The 27,075-nt window shown below is 39.4% G+C and overlaps 1 protein-coding gene across 4 annotated transcripts in view; it reads right to left on the reverse strand.

Annotated features, from left to right (window-relative positions):
- DPP6 (dipeptidyl peptidase like 6) overlaps positions 1–27,075 on the reverse strand; it is a 1,751,424-nt gene that overhangs the window by 11,396 nt on the left and 1,712,953 nt on the right. For all 4 annotated transcript variants that reach the window (XM_040352727.1, XM_040352725.1, XM_040352728.1 and 1 more), the window contains exons 21-23: positions 23,707–23,761; positions 3,529–3,631; positions 283–341 (exon numbers count right to left, since the gene is read on the reverse strand). In XM_040352727.1, coding sequence (XP_040208661.1) covers positions 283–341; positions 3,529–3,631; positions 23,707–23,761 — 217 coding nt within the window. The remainder of the gene's footprint in view (positions 1–282; positions 342–3,528; positions 3,632–23,706; positions 23,762–27,075) is intronic.

A 27,075-nucleotide genomic window follows, 5' to 3' on the forward strand; every position in this document is an offset into this window, starting at 1 on the left:
TTCATTTGGGTACAACATTGGATGACCGTGCAATTGCCATTCAAAGTGTGGCAGCGCTGAAAGCTGAAAGTTGGCCTGGGCAGGAAGGGGGTGAAAGTGCCCTGTATTGAAGTTGTTAATCAGACTTTTATTTGGGGTAAGTATAACAAACTATCAATGTATTAAGTTGATTTTCTTCTGAGAGTAAGTTGTAACAATACCAGAGATAAAACGTTACATTTTTTTAGAGCAGCAGTTTTTTTTCTTATGATTGCAATAAAAAAAATACTTTTATTTACATACCTCATATGCACCATTATCAATTGTATGTAACCCCAGGTATCGCTCAGAAAAGGCAGAGGCTGAAAAAGATAGTGTGCAATGATTTATGAGATTATAAAAATATAGTACAATCACACAACATTCCTATAAACTGCAGTCCCAGATAAGGTAAGCTTACCTCTAGAGCGTGAATAGGAAAACTTACAAAATCCAAGCAGGGAATTTAAGAATACTATAATGGGTTGTGATACATTTGCTTTTAAAAGCTATCTTGAAAATATATGAGTTCATAGACTTATATGCTGCATACATTTTTAATATTTGACACATACACATTCAATGCAATGTGCTTCAATGATACCCTTTCTGCAGAGTAAGCTGGAATTTCTAAAACAAAAGCCCAACACTAGCTTGTCACTTATTAGCTGCTCCAGTATGATTCATTATTGTTGTGTTGAGAACATTGCAGTGTAAACTACTGATGTGGTTCATAGATATGCGCTCTGTTGTGGTGTGCTAGAGTCCTGCTTTAGCATGCATGGCGTTAAGGCTGACAATTCATTAAGAATGGGCCATTGATGAACTGAATACAGCACATAACTACAGGCATACCCCACTTTTAAGTACAATTGGGTTTATTTACTATCGCTGGAGAGTGCATAATCAAGCTCACTTCTGCATAGAAACCAATGAGCTTCTAACCCCAGCTTGTTCAATTAAGCCTGGTAATAAAACTTAGAAGCTCATTGGTTTCTATGCAGAAGTGAGCCTGATTTTGCAGTCTACAGCAATAGTAAATAAACCCCATTGCATACTTAAAAGTGGGGTATGCCTGTATGCATGGTATTGTGTTGCAATATGTTGTGCTTTGGCTGCTACTGTACAATGTATTTGGGTGCTATTCATAATGAACATCAATGAAATTCACCGCAACTGGCCAGATATGTTGACGGGCTTTGCAGTAATGCAAATAAAATTAGATTACAGAGGACCACTGAATTATGCAATTTTTGCAGTCAGGTGGTTCTCTTTTTTCAGTTTGTATGTGAAACTCAATACAGCAATCAGTTTGGTCACCCACAGACTTGAGGCGTAGAGCTTGGAAAACAGTCATATGAAAATGGTTTTGCACAACACCTGGTTAGGGATGATACATAAAGACATATGGTTGGCTAATAATGGTGTGCATAATTATGCAATGATTTATTTAAAAAGCTATTGTTCAGAATTTATCTTCTGAGATCCATCTCGTGCCTATAACCATCTTTATACATTGAACAAAAAAAACAAAAAAAATGATACAAATCACTTGGATGAATATCTTTTTATGTACTGGGTAAAAAACAAAACAAAAAAAAAACAGAAATGATTTCCTAGACTATTTCCAGGCTGGTGCATAATGACCTGAAGAAGGATTTGACTGCAAGAACAGTCCTCTAGGAAGAATTAAAAAGATTAAAGGGGATGTGTAGGGGTTTTCTCTTATCATTTTGCTGTAATATTTTTGAAAACAAAAATGTTTATTTTTTACAATTTGCTTTAGTCAGGAAAATGTGAATTATTTTATATAAATTTCACATTTACCATGTGTAGCCAGCAGGTGTGCAGTGCAAGTCTGATACTCCAGTTGGTTTACTGTTGCATTGTGGAGACAGACCAGAATAGCAGGACCCCATATAACTTATAACTTACGTAAAGACGAATTTCTCAGAGGAAGATACACACACCCTTCTCCACCTCTACAGGTAGAGACAGGACTGTCTTGTACCTTCAATATGCAGGAGTGGTCCGTAGGCGAAGAGCTAGTGCTGGGCTTTCCTAGCAAGCTTTGCACACACAGTTGCATGAAAGCATCCAGTATTAGATCTTTTTGGTTCAAGAAACAAATTAGTATAAAATATCAATTTAAGTAAAAAAACAGTGCAGCACTAATCACATGAATAAAAAAAAAAATCATATAACAATAAATACAATAAAAAATTTACTATGAAGTGCTAACAAATATTTAGAATCAGTGTAGTACATAAAACATGGAAAATAGTGACACTCATGTAAATTATAAAACACAAATATTGTGAATATTTATGATCATAAACAAGTGACTATCACACATGCCCACAAGGTGTGTGGGCTGAAAAAGGTGCAATCCCCCAAAAATCCAATATATATAGTGAAGAAGTCCAAGTAAGCGTATAAAATAGATGGTCAAGATGGTAATCTGAGAAATGATGAACAAGTCTCAAAGATACTATAAAAGGGTCACCACAGTGGGTCTACCACCATACCTCCCAACCTTTTGAGATGGGAATAAGGGACACCTACTAACAAACGTATGTAGGCACAGGACATGCCCCCCGCCACACCCCCTTAAAGGAGAATTAACAGAAAAAGGTTAATAAAATCCACAAGGACTTTTTTTCACCACAACTATTCCTTTATATTGGCTTTTAAAATATACAAATGCAGCCACTTAGAAATTGGATGAAAGGTTTAGCACTGGGAAACACTTTTTGAAAGATGAAAAAGTGAATTCTATATACAACTATATAGATCAGACCAAAATGAGGGACAAATGAGGGGGGAAGAGGGACAGAGGGACATTGCTCTAAATCAGAGACAGTCCCTCAAAATCAGGGACAGTTGGGAGCTATGTACCACCAACAAGACATGAGGGGGATTACCAGAACATGTGGACCCAATTGGCTAAGGGCCCTTTCACAAGGGCGGACGAATGGACCGTTTTTTACAAGTCCGTTTACGGACTTGTAATGCATCCCTATGGGATTGTGGACGTTAGCGGATGATGCATCCGCTAACGTCCGTAAAGATCCGCCTCCGCAAAGATCCGCTTTTCCAGATGGAAGAAAACCCTATTTTTCTTCCGTCTGGCGGAACGGATCGGATGAATACGGACACACAGTCCGTATTCATCCGATTCCCCATAGGGGAGAGCGGAGGAAAGACAGGGCGGTCTCTGCACAGTGTGCGGGGACCGCCCTGTCCGCCGAAAGCTCAGCGGGGATTTACGGATGATCCCCGCTGAGCCGACGGACACACACGGGGCGTATCAATACGGATCCGCTCCTTGTGAAAGAGCCCTAATACTGAATGGGTCTATACAGGCAGTGGTGTCAAACACCTGGTATAAAATCACCACCCAACTCACCGTCACCAGACAAACTTTGAACCGCTTGGGGGGATTATCGACTTTTACAAAGCTCATATAGTGTGTTGTATTAAGCAAAGAATCTCAATGTACACACTCACCATATAGTTTAAAATCTGTAATTGGAGAGAGTGAAGCACCACACGTAAAAAGGTCATCTGCTGTTAATGTGATAAGACGTGAGCTCAAGTATCCTCCATATCCCTAAATAATAAAAAGAGAGGTTAACATTTATAAACAACATATTTTCACAATAATGACAAGAAAAGTCAGTCCTTTAGTTAAGAGCAAAGTATTTTTTTTCTCTATTCAAAGAGAAAATCATAATCTGGGGTGGTGTTCTCAGTTATATTAGACAGCTAGTTTGTATGTTGCTGATCAGCTATACCCAGATGAGCAGACAATAAAATAATTTACATTTTTTGGGAAGTCAGCACACTCTAAAACACATTTGTAGGTGACATGTGGTTGGACAATAAAGCAGCAGGTTATCAAGATCATCTACTCTTCTTTTGCTGCGCCTCATTAGCATGTATAGTATAAATGCAGCACACCTGATTGCTTCCCTCTTTCCCTTCTTTTGTACAGGCCTTTTTACAAGAGACTTTTTACAAACCAAATTCATATATATATATATATATATATATAGTAGTTGAATAATTTTTTATTTTTTTTTCATTAATACATGATGGTATTCATTTTCTGAGCTTGGAGATTGAGTTTGACTCTGCAGCATCTTCCAAAAACATTTTCCAAAAAGTGAAATATCAGCTTTGGGTAGACTAAGCTATTAATAAGACATAATATGGTTGATTTACTGAAACTAGAGAATGCAAAATCTGGTGCAGCTTCCATCTTTTTTTTTTTTAATCAAAGCTTAATTAAATGAAATACCTTAATTTCCTCCATTATTTTGGGACAGTGAACTATATATGTGATATGTACAACTTCGTGTGCTTATATATACAGTGGAACCTCAGATTGCGAATAACGCGGTTAACGAGCGTTTCGCAATACGAGAACTGTATTTTTAAAAATCCTAACTCGGTTTGCGAGTGTTGTCTTGCAAAACTAGCAGGATTCAGGCCAAAGCGGTGTGCAGTACCACGTTTGTCCTGAGGTGGGGGGAGGCGCCGGAGCTGAGCCGAACGGCGCTGATCCCAGCCGATCAGCGCCGTTCAGAAATGTTTAGAAAGACACGGAAATACTCCATTCCCGAGCCTTTCTAAGGTTTGCCAAGGTCAGCCGAGCTGTCCTCGGGCCTGTTTCCGAGGCTCTTCGGCGCCCAGTCCACCTCTGGCCGCATGTGGTATTGCATGTGGTATTGCATGCCATTGAAGTCAATGCAAAACAAATTATTTTCGTTTCCATTGACTTCAAGGGGAAAACTCGCTTTGAAATGCAAGTACTTCGGATTTCGAGCATTCTCCTGGAATGGATTATATATATATTTTTAAGTCAGCTATGAAGCAATAAATCCTTGAAGAAGTGGATTCTGACACCGCGAAACATGTTGGCATACATCTTTTGTTGGCACTCTGTGTGTATACATACAAGTGTTTTTATGTAAATGCAGGGGTGTACTTATTTAGGCCACCCCCTTTTTTTTTTCCTTTTTTCTATATGTATACATGTCTTTCTCCCTTTTTTATTATGGAGTAAACTAACATTTAAATTTATTATATGGGTACATATGTTACAGATGGGAAAATCTCAGCATACTTGTCACATAATGGAAATACGGGACTCAAGTGGCAAAACACAGTCTTCGGCCACGATTACAGAGACATCTGTGCAGGTTGCACAGATGTCAATGTAAATCGCGGGCCAAAATTGCAAAAAGTTGTACAGAAACTACTTTTTGAAATCGGTGCAGTGCCGCAGATACAGCGTTGCACCGATTAGGACGTGTCATTGCCGGCAATTGCTGGAAAATGCAGTCGATTTGACATGTGAAATCGCACCAGTGTGAACCAGGGCAAAGAGAAAGAATGACAGAGGCTAAGATGGTCAGTTATTTCAACCTACATTTCTTGATGTCCTGAGCCCTCAAAGCAGTGGAATCCAGTGCATTACTCAACAAATAACAATAGCAGTGGGCATGTGTAGCACCTTGCTCGTTATTCTAATATACAAAGAAGGCTACTTAACCTTCTGAGCAGTGTTCCCGAGTCTGACTCGGGTGAGATTTTTTTGCTAGGATCGGTAACCCCGAGTCAGACGCGGGCTTGCCTCGCAGTATCCATAGGCATGGTTTACTTACCTTGTCCCTGGATCCAGCGATGCCTCCCCGCTGTGTGAGCGAGCGGTGTCCTCGCTCGATTCACACAGTGTCCTCCTGTGCCGCCGTTCTCCGTTCCCTGCGGCGTTACGGCGCACGGGGGCGGAGAACGGCGCCAAATTCAAAAAGGTAAACAAACACAATACATACAGTATATGGTAATCTTATAGATTACAGTACTGTATGTAAAAAATACACACCCACCTTGTCCCTAGTGGTCTGCCCAGTGCCCTACATGCACTTTTATATAATAAAAACTGTTCTTTCTGCCTGCAGACTGTAGATTGTCCATAGCAACCAAAAGTGTCCCTTTATGTCAAAAATGGTTTTAGAGCAGCTGGAAAACAGCGATAATAAATTATAATCACTTGCAGAATTGTGCGATAGCAATTTGTGGGGAAATTCGTCATAAAAAAATAAAAATAATGACAGCGACAATTCTGCAACTGAGCACATTTCAGTGATTTTGAGTTGATTACATTATTGAATAATTTTTATTTTAATTATATTATTATTTGTTATAATTATTTATTATATTATAATGTATAATTTTGTTTTTAAAAAAATTTCATACCCGGGATGCCTACTAGACTCTTGTTTGGTGAGATTTAAGTGAGTTATTCCTAAGAATTACAGGCCTACAGTATAAAACGCCAAATTTCCTTGCAAATAATGGTACCGCTTTCCGCCAGGGAGGTTAATAGAGATTTTGCAAGTTGTTTGCTATTACCTTTTAAGAGTTCAGGAATGGCTGATAAGCATAATGATATGAAATATTCCATAGTACCTACTCAGATTTACGCTTTATAAAGTCCATAATAAATCAAACAGTAGAATAGCATTGTTGATTAATCCATGTACTTAAATTCCACAGATTTTATATGGAGCAGATTAAAAAAAGGCCTCACAATCCTATCACAGACAGCTGAAACTTAGATAAATAAATTTAAATTACTCACCCACCCAGAGCACTTTTATTGTCCCATATTTATTGTAGCAATTCAGTTTCTTTAGGTTAAAAAGATGTGATACATGGTCAGAGGAAGATCAATCAACATAACCCTTAGATTTAGCCTTCCTTTCACCATTCTGAGCTCCCTTCCACAATTTCAGACATTAAAATACAGGCATGCTGCCTAGGAAGATTATTTATACATTCTGAATGCCACCCTTTACCGGTCTCATCTGCACCTTTTGTTAATTTCCCTTGTAAACTGCTAAATAAACAACCTACAATTACCCTTTTCATCTCCATTGTTCAAAATACTACTCTCACTAATCTCCTTCTGTTAATTTATTTTACAACTCGGTACGCTAAAATCCTTTTCACATCTATTTCCTTCAGATTATTAAAACAGATTGGATTTGTAGTATCAATAATTTTACCTTTATTACACTATAAGTGCTCTCAACAACTCATAATGACAACAAATTGTTCACTGAGCACCCTAGCTCCGCCAAGGTATGAAACCTGTAAATTCCAGTATAATGCACTCGCTTTCTGTAATTTAAATTAGAATGGCTGTTTCCATTGTTGTGTTCTCAAGTGCCAAACAGCCTGATGTTGGCCATATGCTAGACACACACATTAAAACCATTTTTTACAATCTAATTTGTTATGCTGGCCATAGACCGGTAGATACATCTGCCTGTCCTTAAAAGACCGAAAGCTTAAAGCAGAATTAAACGCATCGGGGTGGACTTACTAAAGGCAAATATACTGTAAACACTGCAAGGGTAGTTGCTCCAGAGCTTAGTAAATGAGGTGAAACTGCACTTTGCAAAGAATATCCAATCACATGCAAGTAAAATTGAAAAAAAAGAAAACAGCTCTTTTGCTTGCACATACTGTATTTATCGCGGTATACCGCGCACCCCTAAAGTTGCCCGAATCCTGTGGAAATTTTTTTTTTTTTGTACTTACAGTTTAGGTGTCTTGTGCGGCGTCCATCGGCGGCCTCATCGGGTCCGGCGTCCGTCTGCGGCTTTGGGTGTCCTCTTCGTCGGGTCCGGCGTCCTTCTGCGGCTTCGGTGTTCTCTTCGTCGGGTCCGGGGTCCGTCTGCGGGCTTCGGGTGTCCTCTTCGTCGGGTCCGGCGTCCTCGCGTCCTCCCCGCTTGTTTCCCGCGCCGAGTTTGAATACTGCGCCGACATATACAGAGCGCAGTACACTCCTGTATTGTCGGGCAGGCTTGGCAACTCTCGCGCTCACGTCCTGTACGTCCAGGACGTGAGCGCGGAAGGAGCCGAGACTGGCCGACTATACCCGAGTGTACTGCGCTCGGTATATGTCGGCGCAGTATTCAAACTCGGCGCGGGAAAGCGGGTATCGGTGTATACCGCGCACCCACGATTTTGCCCTGATTTTCAGGGCAAAAAAGTGCGCGGTATACGCCGATAAATACGGTAATTGGATGATAGAAATCAACAGAGCTTCTCCTCCTTCACTAAGCTCTGGAGCAACTGCACTTGCAAAGAGCATGTCCTACTTGCCTTTAGTAAATCCGACCCATTGGTTAAACTGTTTCCCCAAAATAGTTACATTCAAGGTATGCCAGGATAGATAACTGTCACAATTGTATGTGTTCTTAACTGAATTGTCAAGCCATCACATGGCTGGTCTCAAAGCTGACCAGATGTGCATCACCATGGCAGCTGCAGGTCTAACAGAGGGGTATGAAGCAGTGTTAATTTTGGCAGCAAATTTCGATTCAGCTTTAGTCTGAGGCCTCGTACACACGGGCCAGAATCTTGTCAGGAAAAAAACGTTGTTTTTCCTGACGAGAATCTTTGCAAGAATCTCTTGCCATCCGAGTGTACACACAGTCCTTTCAAAAGAACCGCGGTTCTTTTGAAAGGCAAGAACGTGGTGACGTCATCACGTATGACGAGCATGCGCTCGTCACACTCGATGCCGTCGCCGCCATCTTGCTTCACCCTACCTATGCCGTGGAGGCTACCACGCATGCGTCAAAGTCATTTCGAGCATGCGCGGGTTTCCACGGCGATAGGTAAGTATGCACACTCTCGGGTTTCTCATCGGGAAACAGGCAGACAAGAATCTCGACGAGAAAATAGAGAGCAGGATCTCTATTTTCTCGTCAAGATTCTGGCCAGATTTCCAGATGAGAAACCTGAAAGCCTCGTACACACGCTCGGTTTACTCGGCAAACCGAGCATGTGTACGAGGCTTTAGTCTTAGGACTAAATTGGCATTTTAGTTTTAGTCCCATTTTAGTCTTCTGCAATTGTTTTAGTTTGAGTCATATTTTGTGGACTAAATCTCCAGTACATTTTATTCTTCTAAAATCGAATGGTTGTAATTAAATTGTAATGCATTAGTTAACATTTCTCTACAATTTCCAAACGCATTATATACTGCTGGAGTGAGGAATCAAATATGTTATTATGGTATGAACATTTTGAAGTCAAATTTCAATTCAGTTTTAGTCTCACACAACCGTTTTTCATGACGAGAAAAATTAAATTTTTTAAATTGGTCATTAAAAATGGTCGTGTGTATGCTCCAGAGCATTTTTCTCGACGAGAAGATGGCCATTAAAAATTTAGGACATGCTCTATTTTTTCACGTCGTTGTTTTTCTCGTCGTGAAAAATGGTTGTGTGTACGCTTTAACGATGGGGGAAAAAACGCGCATGCTCAGAAGCAAGTTATGAGACAGGAAATTAGCATAATCAGCCCAAAGGGTGGCGCCATTCGAATAAAACTTCCCCTTTAAAGTGCCGTCGTACGTGTTGTATGTCACCGCGCTTTTTTCTCGAGAATTTTTTATCACGATCGTGTGTATGCAAGACAGGCTTGAGAGGAATCATGTCGAGAAAAACTTTGTTTTTTTCCATGACATGAAAAACGGTCGTGTGTACGCGGCATTAGTCTTTTGACTAAAATGGCATTTTAGTCGTATTTTAGTCATCTCAATTGTTTTAGTTTTAGTCGTATTTTAGTAGACTAAAATAGTATTCATTTAGTCGACTAAAAAGTTTTAGTCGTTTTGGTCGACTAAATTAACACTGGTATGATGGCAGCTTCCTGTTCTGTAAAGGATATGAGTGTTTAGTTTAAAGACAAATAAAATATATGTAAGAAAAAGGGGGGTTGGGGGCTGTAGCTCAGAAGGTTTTTCACCTTAATGCATTCAATGCATTAAGGTGAAAAACCTAAAGCAATTGTAAAGGTAAAAAAATAAAAAAAATAACAAACATGTCATACGTACCTGCTCTGTGCAATGTTTTTGAACAGAGCAGCCCCGATCCTCCTCTTCTGGGATTCCTGACAGAATTCCCGGCGCTTCCTGCCTTCGAGTACTCCCCCAACAAGCCAGGCTCAAAAATACATACAGTGTACAGTAGCTGTTTACTGCCAAAGATTTTTTACTTCTGCCAATCCAGTCTTTAGATTTACACAATCTCTCAGTCTGAGATTTTCTGCATAGAGACTAAATGAGGCTAATGTGAAAAAAATAATTAATAAGATATTAACAAAAACAGAGCTGCATTAATTTATGTACTGTATATCTGCATTGAGTTGAGCTTCAAAGTGTATGTGAATCCATTTGATTTTTTTTTTGGATAGAATGGGGAAGGGATAAAATCTGTGCCAGGGTATTTTTTTTTTCTGTCTTTGCACCACTGGGGTAATTTTCCTTTACTTCCCGTATAAGAGATGAAACAGGAATTTAGAGAAAATCTTCCTCTCCCTTTCTTTCTTGGTGACAATGGTCACTAGTACAAATAGAGAGGTGTATTTTATGTTATGTTACAAAACAGGCGTTGGCTTTGCAAATCTCTTTTCACTGACATTGTAACAATGTCTTGTATTAAAATCAGTGTTTATTTGTATGTATCAACAGTTTTACTCCAAGGCTCCATTCACATCTCCGTTCACATCTCCGTGTTCAGAATTGCTCATACGTTCCCGGTGCATAATTTTCCCACGATTCGCTGGGGCGACAATCATGATAAAAACATGATAAAAACACACTAACAGAATCGCGGGACTCCTGTCACCTCAAAAGAGGCACATAAGCTTCTTTTGAGTGATGGGCATCCCGCGATTCTATTTGCCCGATTATACCGCAATTATCGCCCCCATACTCCTAGATATGAACGAAGCCTGAGAGTGAAAACAGAAAGAGCAAGGTGCAATTTTGTTTCACTGCTTAACAAAAGAAGCTTGTATCTCACCACTATGCCATTTGGGACTGAAGGGATATAGTACATGTATAGGCTATGGCGTGCCAACACATATATACCACAGCATTGATATATTGAGTTCTTATGCTTGTACTGTAGTGCCTGGGTTTGGCAATAGTGTAACATAATACTCAGATATGAATGAAGTTTAAGGGTCAGTCCACCCAAAAATGGTATCTCAGTTTTTGCTAGTTGCTGGCCAGTGTTTATTTCCCCTTTTTTCCCATTTGGAATAAATGGATAAGAGTTATGCCGCGTACACACGATCGGTTGATGAGAATGGTCTGATGGACCGTTTTCATCGGTCAAAACCGATCGTGTGTGGGCGCCATCAGTTATTTAACCATCGGTTAAAAAAAGCCAACTTGTTTTAAATTTAACAGATGGATTCCTCACCGATGGGAAAAAAACGATCGTTAGTAGGCACAACCATCGGTTAAAAATCCATGCATGCTCAGAATCAAGTTGACGCATGCTTGGAAGCAATAAACTTTATTTTTTTTCAGCACGTCGTTGTGTTTTACGTCACCGTGTTCTGACACGATCGTTTTTTTAACCAATGGTGTGTAGGCGCGACGGACCATCAGTCAGCTTCATCGGTTAACCGATGAAAACGGTCCATCGTTCCGTTTTTATCGGATGGACTGATCGTGTGTACGTGGCATTAGAGTCTCTGTTAATTTTAAAATGCTCTCTGTGTCTTTTGAGATTCTTGTGTCAGATATTATCTGCTATCTTTGTCTGTCTGTCACTTTTCTGTTCTGCCTGGCACTTGTCACCTGGACAGTGTCACCTAGACAAGGGGACTGTTCTCGCTTGTGGCAACAAATGGCTATAGATGGCTATAAAAGTTGTTCTGAACGTTCCTGACCTATCAAGGACAGAAGATGGTGACATTTTCCCTCACTCCTGTTCTTAGTTAAAGCAAGGAAGTAAAGAAATATCTCCCAAATGGGGGACAAATCCTGTAAGCCTTTCTAATTCTATCTAAAAAAAAAAGTTTGGGTTGGATTCGGTCTTTAAATCACCCAACGGTTACACTTGTTTCTGACATATCAATAACAAGTGGGTTCCACTCCATCTGCTGAAGGAGTGGAAACACTGAAAGGTGGATGAGAACATCAAACATTCCAAGGGCGGAGGGAATACAGCTATGAAATATGGCTGGGAACTGGAGATGCAATAAACTAGCAAATGACTCAATCCACCAGACAACACTTATAGCTGCAGAGTCATTTCTCAGTCTACTGAACCTTTTACCAGATAGACTGTAAAGACTATGTGCCGTGCAGTACATTTATTTATTTATTATAGGTACTTTTATAGTGCCGACAATTTACGCAGTGCTTTACATATGTATTGAGCATTCACATCAGCCTCTGCCCTCAATGAGCTTACATTTTTAAGGTTCCTTACTTACATTTATGCATACACATGCTAGGGCCAACTTAAACAGGATCCAATTAACCTACTAAACAACTTCTAGAAAGTGTCTTAAAGCAGAACTAGGGACAGACAAAGATTACATAAATATCCCCTAGATCAGGGGTGCCCAACCTTTTGAAGGGCAAGGGCCACTTAAGAGACTTGGTAATCGGTCGTGGGACACAATGAGCGGAGCGGGTGGATGGCATGTCCGTGTCTGCTCTGCATATGCAGAACAGACATGGACACAACACAACCCACGATACTTTTTAGCAGATCGTATTGGAGGTAGGAGACAAGTCGGTTTATGTCTGCCACTACTTAGAGATGAAAGGAGGGTCCAATTGGTTAGACTGTCGAACTGACCATGTGAAAGGGGCCCAAGGCTGCTTTCATACTGCGCTGTGGTTTACCCGCATAGCGGGTGTAACATAGTGTACCTTTTGGCTTTCCTGCACTTTTATTATATTCTGCAGGTTTGGTGCACTTTCAGAAAGCTCACCAAACTCGCAGGTAATAAAAGAAGTCTATGGCTCAGTGCAGGTACCCTGCAGGTAAACTGCTCTGCACCTGCGGATCAGTTTGAAAGCATGCCCATATATACACTGTGATTTTAGCATTAAACTGACCTTTAATAACAGTATTCTATTCCATCCCAGAGCAGGAGGTTGTGGGCCACATTAGAGGGCTCCGCGGGCCACTGGTTGGGCACCCCTGCCCTAGATGCTTTACACCACTGCTATTACATAATCTGTAGACACTTTTTGAAAAATATTTTCTTAGTACCCTTTTCCATGCTTTGTTACCTTCATCTATGGCTGCATATGTAATAAAATGCTTATGGCATGGCATCTTGCACTTTTGATATGCTGCTTCAGTAGCAGAAGGGCTTGGATAGGTGACCAGTCATACAGTACATAGTAGCTTAGTGACAGAGATTGGTCATCAACAGGGGCTGACTGACAACTCATGGGGCCCCCGGGCAATAGAAGATTATGGGCCCCCCAGGCTTACAGTTGGCCACCACGCCAAGAGGCAGTGCAGTGGCAGGGCAGCTAAAATCTTGGGATTTTCACATCAAAAGCATGACGGTTTCAGACATATCAGGGACAGATGTAAAAAAACACAGATTTTTACATACTGTCCCTGGTTTTATTGAGCCTGGCAACCCTGATGGGGCCCCAATGGTCAATGGTCAGTCCGCCTCTGGTCGTCAATCATGGAGGTACGTCACGTATCCCAGAAGACTGCAGAGGGGAATAATGAGAAGTTCCGCTTCTGATCAACTAGGCAGTCGGAGCCAAAGTGGAAGCGGGTAGCTGTCAAAATCAAGTACCCTCTCCTCCTCTGCTCCTCATAAGTGCCATTTCACGAGTCCATAAAGTGGAGGAACTTCCCCTTTTGGGTGGGGCTCGGTATTAGCCTTAAAACCATCGTATACTTTCGGGGATCACGGGCGTGGGCCATTTTGCCTTTCTTGTTTTGATTTTTTAGACACTTTAATCTAATCGGTAATAAAAAAAGTGCCAGCATATTTCTTCCATAGTTTTAAATTATGGGCACCCTGCTTTGCACACGCCTGATAAACATCCCAGCTGCTGCAGTCCTAGTAAACACTGTTTAGTTATATTATAAGAATGTTATATTGCTGTACTAAAATGTGTGCTTTATGGAAAACACAGGTACGCATACTAAAATAAAACTTGATGACATACTCCAAAAGAGAAATAGCAGACATGCCCGGGCATTAAAAAATCACAAAGCAGATTCTGCCTAATCTAAAATAACAAAATAAATCTCTGCAATGTTTTGTTTACAATAAGTGCAAAATCTTGTTATAATACCCGCTAAAACCTCCTGTCAATAAAAGTTGAATTAGTTCTAACTATGCGCTCATCCAAACCTAAAAACTATGAATATTTAACAAGTCAGTCTCCGAGTGGCGAACAAGAGAAAGGTGACTATAATTGTAGATTTACATCATTAAACATAATCTGATGCTGAGGATTCGGCTGAAATTGTAAATGAGAGTCTGCCAATTACGACCCGGACAAAATAACCTGTTTTATCTTCAAAGGAATTATTCCAGGAGCACGTAGGCTGCATGGTAATCAAGTGCTTACTCTAATTATAAATTAGATTTAATAAGAAGCGTTACAGCATTACAACACAAATAATTCAAACCATATTGGTGGAAACATATCAGGAAAATGAATGCACTCATCAATAGTTTTTGCTCAGATAATTGTATTTTATAATACATCACAGCGTACTGAAAGAGGATTATGTTATATAGAATTTATGTGTTATTTGTATGGCCAGTCTCCTTCCATGTAATAACTTCTTCTTTGTGTTCTCTCTCAATGTAGCAGCCACAGACTTATTTCAATAGGATGCTGAGTTTTATAACGCAAAGCAACTAATCAATAATTGTTTCTTAAATGATTTTTCTATAAAATTTTGATTTTGTTACTACATATCATTATGCAAAGAAATCAGATCTAACCAGGATCAGGAGACACACATTATATCTAAATCAATAGAACACCCATGCAGTGCTAATTTTCAGGGGGAACTTGATGGAACTCAGTTCCACCACCTCTGGCTCAGACCCTTTGGTGAGAAAAAAGCAGCCTATCCCGGACGACGTCCTGTTTGTGATGAAACGCGTAGGTGTGGCCTAGCTGGGTAACGTCATCACGCAATACACGGAGATACGCGACGACAGAGTTTGAGCAGACGGAGGAAGGCTAGAGGAGACGTCATCCTATCCAACTTTTATCCATATTGCGCTGATTTACTCGTCTCATTATAAGTGCAATTTTTATTTAAATAAACCCCCACTCAAAGCGGTATTATACTATGTGGGTTCCCGTAATTTCTCATTACATGGGAGGTTATACTGGTATCTGATTGGTGGAACACATACCGTCCGGAACTGTTTTTCTACACTTTCCAGTCTCAGAAGCAGTCTTGTTGGGAAGACTTGATAAAACATCCCTGAGCTCCATGAGACCGCTGCAATACCGGTCTTCTCTTTTGGTAAGGAGATTATATTCTCACTTATCGGGTGTCCCTTTCGGTGGAGGATTTCTTAATCAAGTTACATATGAAAATCACTTATGAACTTTCTTATCCATTCATTTGGTTTTTGGAACATGTGTTTTGGACTATTCTTTCAGTATTTTTTTTCTTATTTCTCTGTTGTCACAGATTATTTCACCAATTCAGTTTTTCATTTGTTTTTTGGTGGTCAATATTAATTCTTTAGCGCTGTACTATCTTGTTTTTTTCGTTTTTTTCAGACCCTTTGGTGCCTGCTCACCACAATTCAAAGTCTGGTTTCTGTGTTTACAAGTGACAGCTCTGCACTCTGTATGTAATAAAATCCTGGTATTTATTGCCCCTTTAAGACCCTTCTACTGTTTACAAGGGATTTGACTGACCACACCCACTATTTGATGGGATTTGGAGGGTGTGTGTAGGGGGAGGGGTTTTGTGGGGCTGTGGTTAAAGGGGTGGTTCACCCTAAAAACTACTTTTTTTTATTACACTGGCCCCCCACATTACAATACGATTAAGGCTATTATTATTTTTTTGATGCTGTACATACCTTTGTACAGCATATTCACCCGTGGCTTCGGCTTGCGAGTCCCGCGGGAGTGGGCGTTCCTAACATGTCTGTGATTGACGTTTTGACCAAAAACGAGCTCCCCCCGTCGCGTAAGCCGCGCCACGATTGGCGAAAGGAGCCGAACGGTGATGCGCATGCGCAGTATAGCACCGACTCGCCGTTCGGCTCCTTTGGCCAAACGTGATGCGGCTTACGCGACGGGGGGAGCTCGATTTTGGTCAAAACGTCAATCACAGACATGTTAGGAATGCCCACTCCCACGGGGCTCGCAACCCGGAAGCCACGGGTGAATATGCTGTACAAAGGTATGTACAGCATCAAAAAAAAAACTAATAGCCTTAATCGTATTGTAATGTGGGGGGGCCAGTGTAATAGAAAAAAGTAGTTTTTAGGGTGAACCACCCCTTTAAGTTCCACCACCTATTGTTGAGAAAAAAGCCCTGATTATATGTAACATAAAGGGGGATTTACTAAAACTGGAGCACACAGAATCTGTTGCAGCTATGTATAGTTGCCAATCAGCTTTTAACTTCAGCTTGTTCAATTAAGTTTTGACAAACAAACCTAGACGCTGATTGTTTACTATTGGTTACTATGCACAGCTGCACCACATTCTGTGTTTTAGTAAATGCCCCTATAATGTTTCCCCTGAAAATGTACAATAAATGCGGTGATCCCAGGCGGGACATAAGCAGCCCATAGCTAATATACATGTGCATTCGTTTTCGTCCGAATGCATTTTTGTCCAAATCTGGGGTATTTTTGTTATCGTTTTAACAAACAAAAGCGAACGCGCAGAATCCGAAATCCGAAAGATCTGACAAAAAAAGATTTATTTTCGTTGATTTTAGTTGATACACCGCTGACAATAGCAATCTGTGTCTATTGAACCTGTGGTCGAATGTGCCTAACCTTAACTCTATTAGTCCAAGATTATTCTACATAGAGAGGAAAGATTCGACATTATAGAGACAGTGTTGTGGTAGACCATTCGACATGAACGACAAAGATTCGACAAAGCTGCGAAAAACATACAAACATCAAATCTGTCATTGAAGGCTTATGGTGTCCGTCGCAAGTTCTAAGAAGATTCGACAAACAGCTAAACTGTACGACGCCGTAATCATACATTTATGGTCAAATCTCGGCCCATAGGCTATAGAAGAATTTGAATGTTGGTTGACTAGTAATAATAATTTATAAATATAATTATTACTAGTGTCATACAGCATTAGAATTCTTCCATAGCTTGTAGGCGGAGCATTCAACCGGAAATGTACGATTGCGACGTCGAACAGTTTAGCTGCTTCGTTGAATTTTCTTAGAACATTCGACAGAAACCATAAGCCTTCAATGACAGATTCGACCTAAATTAATTCGGATTTTTGGAAGAATGCATTTTTTAACGAAACAAAATGAAAAAAAAAAAACGAATTTCGGTAGTATCTAAATAAATTAAATTTTCGGACGAAAACGAAATTCCGAAACAAAATATTTCAGTGTGCACATGTCTCATAGTGGTGGAAGGAAAGAAAATTGCTTGATTCCCCCATCAACACAGTCAATGTTGATGGGGGAATCCCTCCATAGCACTATTATGTTTTGCAGGTGGGGAGTGCGGAGGACCTTCCCTGCTGGCAGAACCAAGTGGTCAATGCTAGTGGCTATAGCCGTTAGCAGCGATTGCATGAAATTAATCAGGCAGGCTGGTTCCTTTGTGTGAAATCCCTGGTGTTCCTGCTAGTCCCTCTGCTTTCCTATTTAAAACTGACCACACTAAGCATGAAAGCACACCGTGGTCAATTCTCTAGCTATGCTGGGAACTCTATGTACTCTCCTCCAATGATCAGACTTGTCCTGACACGCCCCTGCTGTACAGCCATTGACTGGGAAGCTTAGTGTGCTGCTGCTTCTCCTCCCCCAGCTCTTATGCCGCTGAGAACAGTGTGAATGTAATCACTTATATAAAGGGGGAAAAGGGTATTTATAATATTTTATTTTTTTATATCCATACAAAAATGTTTTGCCTTTAATTTCTATTGTAAACCAAATGGGTTGTTTACAAGGTGAACCTTTACAATCACTTTAAAGAGGAATTGCAGTCTGCTCACATAATTTGTAACAAAAACAAATTCTGAAATTTTCCTCCAACCACTGCATATTATTCTATATATACTGTGATTCTGTACTTGCCAAATATGTTGCAGAAATCTCCCTCCACTAAGTCTGGCTGTAACCATTTTAAATGTAGGCAGCAGAATCTGCTGCCTGTTCACTTAATGGATTTAAGGCCTGTACACACGGTAAGAAAATCTGAAGTTAAATTTAGTCCGATGAACGATTGGACAATTTTCTAATCATTAGTATATTGCTTTTGACAGCCAATTACAAATTTTCGGCAGACAAAAACAGGATGTGCAGGCTACAAAATGTGTGTCTGATGTGACCACAACATCTGATTTTCTTTTCATTAGTATGGTCTTCTGCCCAAAAAAAAAAAAATCTGAAGAGCAAAGACTTCAGAAATGAAAGAACACATACAAAACAATTCAACACGTTACGTCACTTCCGATGTTGCATTCTGTCGTCTGAAAATTTTCTGACGAGTACCCTCTTCACTTTCGATTTGAAACAAAAAACTGAGAATTTGTCCGATAATCTGACTGTGTGTACGAGGCTTTACACAGACACACAGAGGCACACCTCCAGCTCTGCAGCCCTGCAGCTCTCATTGGTCTTCTTATGACTCATCCCCCCTCTCTTCCTGGGAAACTCTCGCAAGTGGGAGAGAGAGCTGTGTGGGATGTCATATGTCTAGGTTAATGACCAGACAACAAACAGGAAGTGGGCTGTATAAGGTATTTAGTGGCAGAAGAAACATGTTTTAGTACCCAAAGTTAAAACAACAAGGGCAGAAGTAGATGGAAAGTTGAAAAAATGACTGAAGGTCTGCTTTTTAAGCTTTAAAAAAAAAAAAAAATGGAAGCTGATTGGTTTCTTTGCACAGCTGCACCAGATTTAGCATTCTCCAGTTTTCCTAAAATAACCCCATAGTATATGCTAATCATTGTTTCTTTCTATTTATGTTAAAAAGAATGGTTAAGTATCATAATGCAATAGCTGTTGAGATTTAAGTTGTGGATATTTATTGATACTGTATTATTCAGAAAATGGGACGAAAAAAACAACAACCTAGAAGCTGATTGGTTACCATGCACCGTTGGACCACATTCTTGATGCTCCAGTTTTAGTAAATGCCCCCTATAGGGTGTCCCCTGGAAATGTACAATAAATGGGGTGATCCCGGGCAGATCTATGAATGTGTACAGGAGTGCATTTTTTGTAGCATTGAGTAGGTGTGTTATTGTCATGCGTCAACGCATATTTTCGTTTGAGCAATGACATGCGTTATTGAGACATATTTTCAATACGTTTTTCACTTTAGTATTTAGAGTAGATAGAGATAATAGCTATCAGCCAAAGATTGTCAATACTTGTTGGCAACACATCAAAACACGTTATATGTGCTTTGATACGTTAACTTTGAATTCTTTCCAATGCACTAAAATGCTGATATAAACTGATGCTGTATTTTGATAGGAACAGACACTATTTTTAATATGGGGTAGTTAGACGTGTGTTTTAGCAAGTTACACTTTGTGTGCTAAAATGCAATCGTGTAAAGGACCCTTAAAGTGCTGCTGTGTTTTCGCATATTCTAGGAAAACTGAACATCCTACTTATCTATAGTCCTTACCAACATAGCTGGTTTTACCTCCATTAGAGCTGTAAATTACAGTGCTAGTCATCGAGCTGATAAAGATGAGTATAAGCAGTGGGTGGAGGGTGCAGTGTTTCTTCAAGTGTTACTTGAAGCTTGATGAATCAGGGCTAATAACTCTCTATGGGAAAGCAGTGTTCATTTTGAGGTCAAATTTCGATTTAGTTGTACTCATAGTCTTTTGACTAAAATGCCATTTTAGTCATATTTTAGTCATCTGAATTGTTTGAGTTTTAGTTGTATTTTAATCTACTAAAATCTGCAGCACATTTTAGCCAACTAAAATTGAATGGGTTTAGTTAAATTGTAATGCATTATTTAAGCATTTCTCTAGAATCGCCAAACTCATTATATACTCCTGGAGGAAAAATCTGATAATATGTTATTATTTATGGTATTACGATTTGAACATGCACTACACACACATATTTAGCCGTTGTGATATATCATGCCATTATAAATAAAACCAAGTTTCATAAACCAAACAAAATATTGCTTTTTAATAAATGGAAGTTCAGCTTTAAGCTCCCTGGCGGTATGATTATGTCATATTTTAGGTGCTGAAATCAGTACCATTATTTTGCATGGAAATTTGGCATTTTATAGTGTAGGCCTGCAATTCTTAGGAATAACTCACTTAAATCTGTCCAAACAAGAGTCTAGTAGAATTCCCGGGTATGATTAAGTTTGAAACACAAAATCATAAATTATAATATAATAAATAACTATAAATAATTATAACAAATAATAATATAATAAAAATTATTTAATAATGTAATCAAATCAAAAACACTGTAATTTGCTCAGTTGCAGAATTGTCACTGTCATTACTTTTAGTGTTTGATGACGAATTTCCCCACAAATCACTATCGCACATTTCTGCAAGTGATTATAATTTATTATCGCTGTTTTCTAGCTGCTCTAAAACCACTTTTGACATAAAAGGGACACTTATTGGTTGCTATGGACAATCTCCAGTTTCCAGGCAGAGAAAACTGTATTTATAATATAAAAGTGCATGCAGGACACTGGACAGGAAAGGTAAGGATCTCGCGCCAACTAGATATAAAACATTATATATCGTAAAAAATTATAATAGTGAATAATAATAAATCATAAATATTATAGATAATAAGCTGCTCCCCCAAAAAAACAGTGAACTGAATTAAATGCTGGACTTATAAATGAAGGGGGCGCTACACTGGACAGACCACTAGGGACAAAGGGAGTGTGTATTTATTTTATACAGTACTGTAATCTGTAAGATTACAATGTACTGTATCTATACTGTGTTTTTACTTTTTTGAATTTGGCGCCGATCTCCGCCCTCGTGCGTCGCAACGTCGCAGGGAACGGAGCTTGGCGACACTCGGGAACTGTGTGAATCGAGCGCCGAGACAGCTCGCTCACACAGCGGGGAGACATCGCAGGATCCAGGAGACAAGGTAAGTAACTATGCCTGGATACTGCGATGCGATCCCGAGTCTGGCTCAGGGTTACCACCAATAGTACTAAAGGTTTCATCCCGAGCCAGACTCGGGAATACTGCTCAGGAGGTTAAAATATAGAATATTCCCAAAAAACTATAAACTCTATTGGCTGTAATGCCATTGCACATATTATTTGAAAATATTACTAACATTAAATTGTAAGAAACATAAATAAATAAGAAAAGCCTTTTTCTTAATTTTTTTTTCTTTCAGCTGCTTAGTAGACGCCCCCTAATTATGGGACCAGGGACAGAACTTGAACAACTATCAAAAAACTAAATAAATAGGCAAACAGGCAACATGAATAGTATGAATTGGCCACAGCCTGTTTATTGTTGGTATAAATTATTTACTAATTATTGCATAACATAGCGACTTTGACTGCTATTAACTAATCCTTTAATAACAAACCAATACTTGCCACTTCTAACTGCTAACCTTTTCTTTCTTCCTTTTATAGGTTTCCAACAGGAGGTTTCAGAAAGGATGGATATTGTGACAGGTAAGTAACCAATAAATGTAATGCATCATCTCTAATGCCGCGTACACACGGTCGTTTTTTGTGATGAAATAAAATTACATTTTGAAAAACGTAATTTAAAATGATCGTGTGTGGGCTTCACATCGTTTTTCGTCTTCTGAAAAACGACCAAAAAAAAATTCGAACATGCTTTAATTTTTTATGTCATTTTTCAGAATGTCGTCTTTTGTCGTAAAACATTATCGTGTGTGGGCAAAAACAACGTTTTAAACCCGCACATTCCCAGAAGCAAGTTATGAGACGGGAGGTAAAACTACTATTCATAATGGAGTAAGCACAATACCATTTTAGTTTTTGGCATATTTTAGTCATCTGAATTGTTTTATTTTATTTTAGTTGACTAAAATAGTGTTCATTTAGTTGACAAAAGCATTTTAGTCACTGTGGCAAAGTTTGTATTTTTCTGGTCAAACTGCAGTCGGCTATGTAATGCATGCATCATGACAAGGTTCCCCTTTGGTTATTACTAAAAGGGCTTGGAAGAGATGACATTTCTCTGTGTTACTACAGAATTTTCTTAGAAAATATGTTTTTGGAAATCCCACACATGAATCATTTTCTACACAGCTGCCACGTTTGAATAGAACGCCTGCTGTCGGCTGACGTCAGAGAGCCGGTCCAGGCTTGGGAAAGATTTCGACTATATGGCTGGGATCTGAGCATATATTTAGCTATATCTATATCTCCCAACTGTCTAGGATTGAAAAAGAGGCACCTTCACGTTTTTAGGCAAGATCAATAATTAATATTATACAAAAAACAATTAATTCCGTCATGTTTCTAAGGTGTTATTTGATGACTGCCATAGGTGACAGCACGCCATTTCCTTTTTGATTTAAACTGAACAATAAATAAATGATATACTTATTTAAGTATATCTAATACTGCAATGTGTTATTCATGACATTTGTGTGTGTATATATATATATATATATATATATATATATATATATATATTATAACGATAATATGCCATCATGATATCTGTATGTATATGAAAGAGTAAATGTGCCATCATGCATATAATAATTTTAGCAGCTATGCCTCAATGCCTAAACGCTTCCATACGGGCCAATTCTGGCATTCCTTTCCTGCATGTAAAAATCATAATTTTTTTGCTCGAAAATTACTCATAGCCCCCAAACACTATGTATATATATATATATATATATATATATATATATATATATATATTTATTTATACATATATATATATATATATATATATATATATATATATATATATATATACACACACACACACACACACACACACACATATATATATATATATATATATATAAATATATATATATTAGCAGAGACCCTAGAGAATAAAATGGTGGTGATTGCAATTTTTTATGTCAAATGGTATTTGAGCAGCAATTTTTCAAACACAATTTTTTAGGGGGGAAAAACACTTTCATGAATTAAAAAACTCCAGCAATGTTAGCCCAATATTATTGTATAATGTGAAAGGTGTTGTTACACTGAGTAAATAGATACCTTACATGTCATGTTTAAACATTGCGCACACCAAACTTCGATACTTAAAAATCTCCTTAGGCTACCAGGGACCATCTGGTCTTTGGTCAGCTCTATGGTAAACTGCCGCCACTAGCCGATTCATTCTCCAGCTCCCCGATCGTAGAGGGAGCCGGTAGAAGCAGTGGAGGACGACGGGAGTAAAAACAATCAAGCGGCTGTGGTATGGAAGTGGTTAAATAAATAAATTTAGAGTTCCCATGATCAGAGCTGAGGTTAAATATTAGAGGATTACAAGAACAGATTGGGTAAAGTGCAATATAATTCAATATAAGGAATCAGTGCTGCTTTTTCCTTTTCTAATTTAGCTAAGCATTATTCCGAGCCATGTTTATTCCATCACTTTTAAATGCTAAACATTTATGGATTACCTTTCCAAATACGCCAACTCGCGTCTTGTCTATGTATTGTTCTTTTAATAATGTACTGGAAGAGAAGAAAAACAAGAGAGTTATTAAAAAAAAAAAAAAACTTTGCTAATTACCGGTAGCTCTTATGATATATTCATCTAATTATATTTCATTGAAATAAGGTGGATGGTGTTGGTGCAATGTTATTATGGGCCTACGATACTAGCTGCAATTTTTCGGGGGTGTAGACAGAGAGAGAAGCCCTACATACATAAATAAAATAGTTGAACTGTATTTTAGCACTCAAATCACTTAAAATGGGTTCCTCAAAAATACAATGCAAATAATGTTACATGCATCAATACATACATCCTCCTGCAAATAAGTGCACACTGCATTATAATTAAAGTATATATAAACACTAAAAATTAACTTCTCTTATTTGCTCCCTTTCGATCTGTTAAAGGAGAAGTCCAGCCTGAGCTTTTTAGGGCTTCTCCTAAGGGTCACAGGAGTGCAATTTGTTTTGCACTCCTGTGACCCGTTTTCAGCAGACAGCGGTCTGAAGTCCACTCTCCGCTAAAGTCACTGCCATCAGTCGAGGCATTGCGTCATCCCAAATTCCAAGTCTGGATCCGCCAGCTGCCTTGGTTCATGGCAGTCTTAGCATCTCAGTGAGCCGCTGAGACAGCCTCTCCCCACTTCTCCACAGCTCGGCACTCCAATGAGTGTGGAGAAGCAGAGTGGAGAGATGCTGACTGACAGCAGCTTTCCTCTCGGCGATTTGTGAGAACTGAGCCATCGGCAATGTTCAGGGGCTCAGTTCTCAGTACAGAGACGGCGGGGGACAGCTGCAGCATTGGTCTGATGCTCCATCCACTGAGGTAAGTACTGTATAAATAATAATAAAAAATAATAATTATCTTTTAAATATATCATTGAAAGTACAGTATTTTGTTATATCGGTTCAAAAAAGTGCAAAAACAAACAAAAAATGTCAATCTGCCAGAAGTCTAAAAGCAGTAATAAACTGTTGGGCATTTTTTTTGTACCCTGCAAGGCATAATGTGCTAATATGCATCGCATACTAGCACATTATATAAAACATACCTTAGAATGAAGCCCTCCAGCAGCGCGCTGTCACTGCTGACAAGGCTACCATCTTCACCTGTCTTTCTTCCGGGTTCGTGGACTCCGGCTGTGTGACTGGCCAGAACCGGATCCTGTGGATCAAAGTAGTTCAATTCATTCTGCAAACCTGTGACTCATTTTCAGCAGACAGCGGGCTGAGGCCCACTGTCGGCTAACATCACAGCTCCAGTCCAGGTTCGGGAAAGATTGCGACTATATGGCTGGGATCTAGCCACATTCCTGGACTGGCACTCGGCTCAGCCTCTCAGCAAGCTGCTGAGAGCCTAAGCTGGCCGTTCCAACCCCCTCCACAGCCCACAGAGGGGCAGAGCAGAGAGACGATGGCTGACAGTCACCAGCTCTCTGCTCAGAGAGCTGTGAGAACTGAGCGAACGGTGGTGTTTGTTCAAAGTCTTAAAGCCGGTGGGGGGGATATATGCAGCATTGGACCAATGCTTCATCCACCTACGTAAATATGATCAAAAAAACATTTTCAGTCTTCTCTTAATGTAATAAATGGGCATATTGACTGTAGCCATTACATTTTTGGTGAACATCTTAAAAATCATGTTGGCACAAAGTGATTTATAGCCCCAACATAGTTTCTGGTTTACGATAACTGTTTTTTCTTGTAATGGAAGAAATGTGCTAACAGTTAGCTGTAAGTCAAATTTTGTACTGAAACTAACAGCAGATTGCAGTGAAGCTGACCTGATTATCTAGATCTGCCTTTCTCAACCTTTTAAACAGAGGAACTCGTGAAATACCTTTCCGGTCTCAGGGAATCCCTGCTAAAAGAAACTATGGGCTAGATTCACGTAGATTTCGGCCGGCGTATCGTATTTTAGATACACTACGCCGCCGTAAGTTTGAGCCGCAGGTCCTGTATTCACAAAGAACTTGCACTGTAACTTACGGCGGCGCAGTGTAACTGGGCCGGCGTAAGCACGCCTAATTCAAAATAGGCTGGTTTGGGGCGTGTTCTTTGTAAAATACTAGTGACCCCACGTATTTGATGTTTTTAATGAGCGGCGCATGCGCCGTCCATGGACGTATCCCAGTGTGCATGCTCCAAATGACGTTGGCAAATTGTCAATGCTTTCGACGTGAACGTAAATTACGGCCAGCCCCATTCACGGACGAGTTACACAAACAACGTAAAATTTGAAAAATTTTACGCGGTTCCGACGTCCATACTTAACCTCCCTGGCGGTATGATTCTTTCCGAAAAAACATGCTGAAAGCGGTACCATTATTTGCAAGGAAATTTGGCGTTTTATATTGTAGGTCTGTAATTTTTAGAAATAACTCACTTAAATCTGACCAAACAAGATTCTAATAGGCATCCCGGGTATGACATTTTTTTTAAAACAAAATTATAAATTATAATATAATAAATAATTATAAATAATTATAACAAATAATAATATAATTATAATAAAAATTATTCAATAATGTAATCAAATTAAAATCACTGAAATTTGCTCAGTTGCAGAATTGTTGCTGTCATTATTTTTTTTTTTTTATGACGAATTTCCCCACAAATCGCTATCGCACAATTCTGCAAGTGATTATAATTTATTATCGCTGTTTTTTAGCTGATCTAAAACTATTTTTGACATAAAGGGACACTTTTGGTTGCTATGGACAATCTACAGTTTGCAGGGAGAAAGAAACGTTTTTATTATATAAAATGACATGCATGACACTGGACAGACCACTAGGGACAGGGGGGGTGTGTTTTTTTTACATACAGTACTGTAATCTATAAGATTACAGTATACTGTATGTAAGGTGTTTGTTTACGTTTTTGAATTTGGCGCCGTTCTCCGTCCCCGTGCATCGTAACGTCGCAGGGAACGGAGATCGGCGTCACACGGAGGCACTATGTGAATCGAGCGAGGTCCCGCTCGCTCACACAGCGCGGTGGCATCGCTGGATCCAGGGACAAGGTAAGTAAAAAGTGCCTGTGGATCTAGCGAGGCAAGCCCGAGACTGACTCAGGGTTTCCGATCGTAGCAGGAAAATCTAACCCCGAGTCAGTCTCGGGAAGACCGCCAGGCAGGTTAACATTGGCTGCGCCATGTTTTTGGTGGTTTATCTTTACACCTGAAAACCCCTTACGTAAACGGTGTATCTTTACTGCTACGTTCGTGAATAGGCGTATCTAGCTGATTTACATATTCTAGGCTTAAATCAGCGTACACGCCCCTAGCGGCCATCGTAAATATGCAGTTAAGATACGACGGCGTAGGAGAC

Source organism: Rana temporaria, chromosome 5 (genome assembly GCF_905171775.1).
Source record: "Rana temporaria chromosome 5, aRanTem1.1, whole genome shotgun sequence".
Classification (NCBI taxonomy): domain Eukaryota; kingdom Metazoa; phylum Chordata; class Amphibia; order Anura; family Ranidae; genus Rana; species Rana temporaria.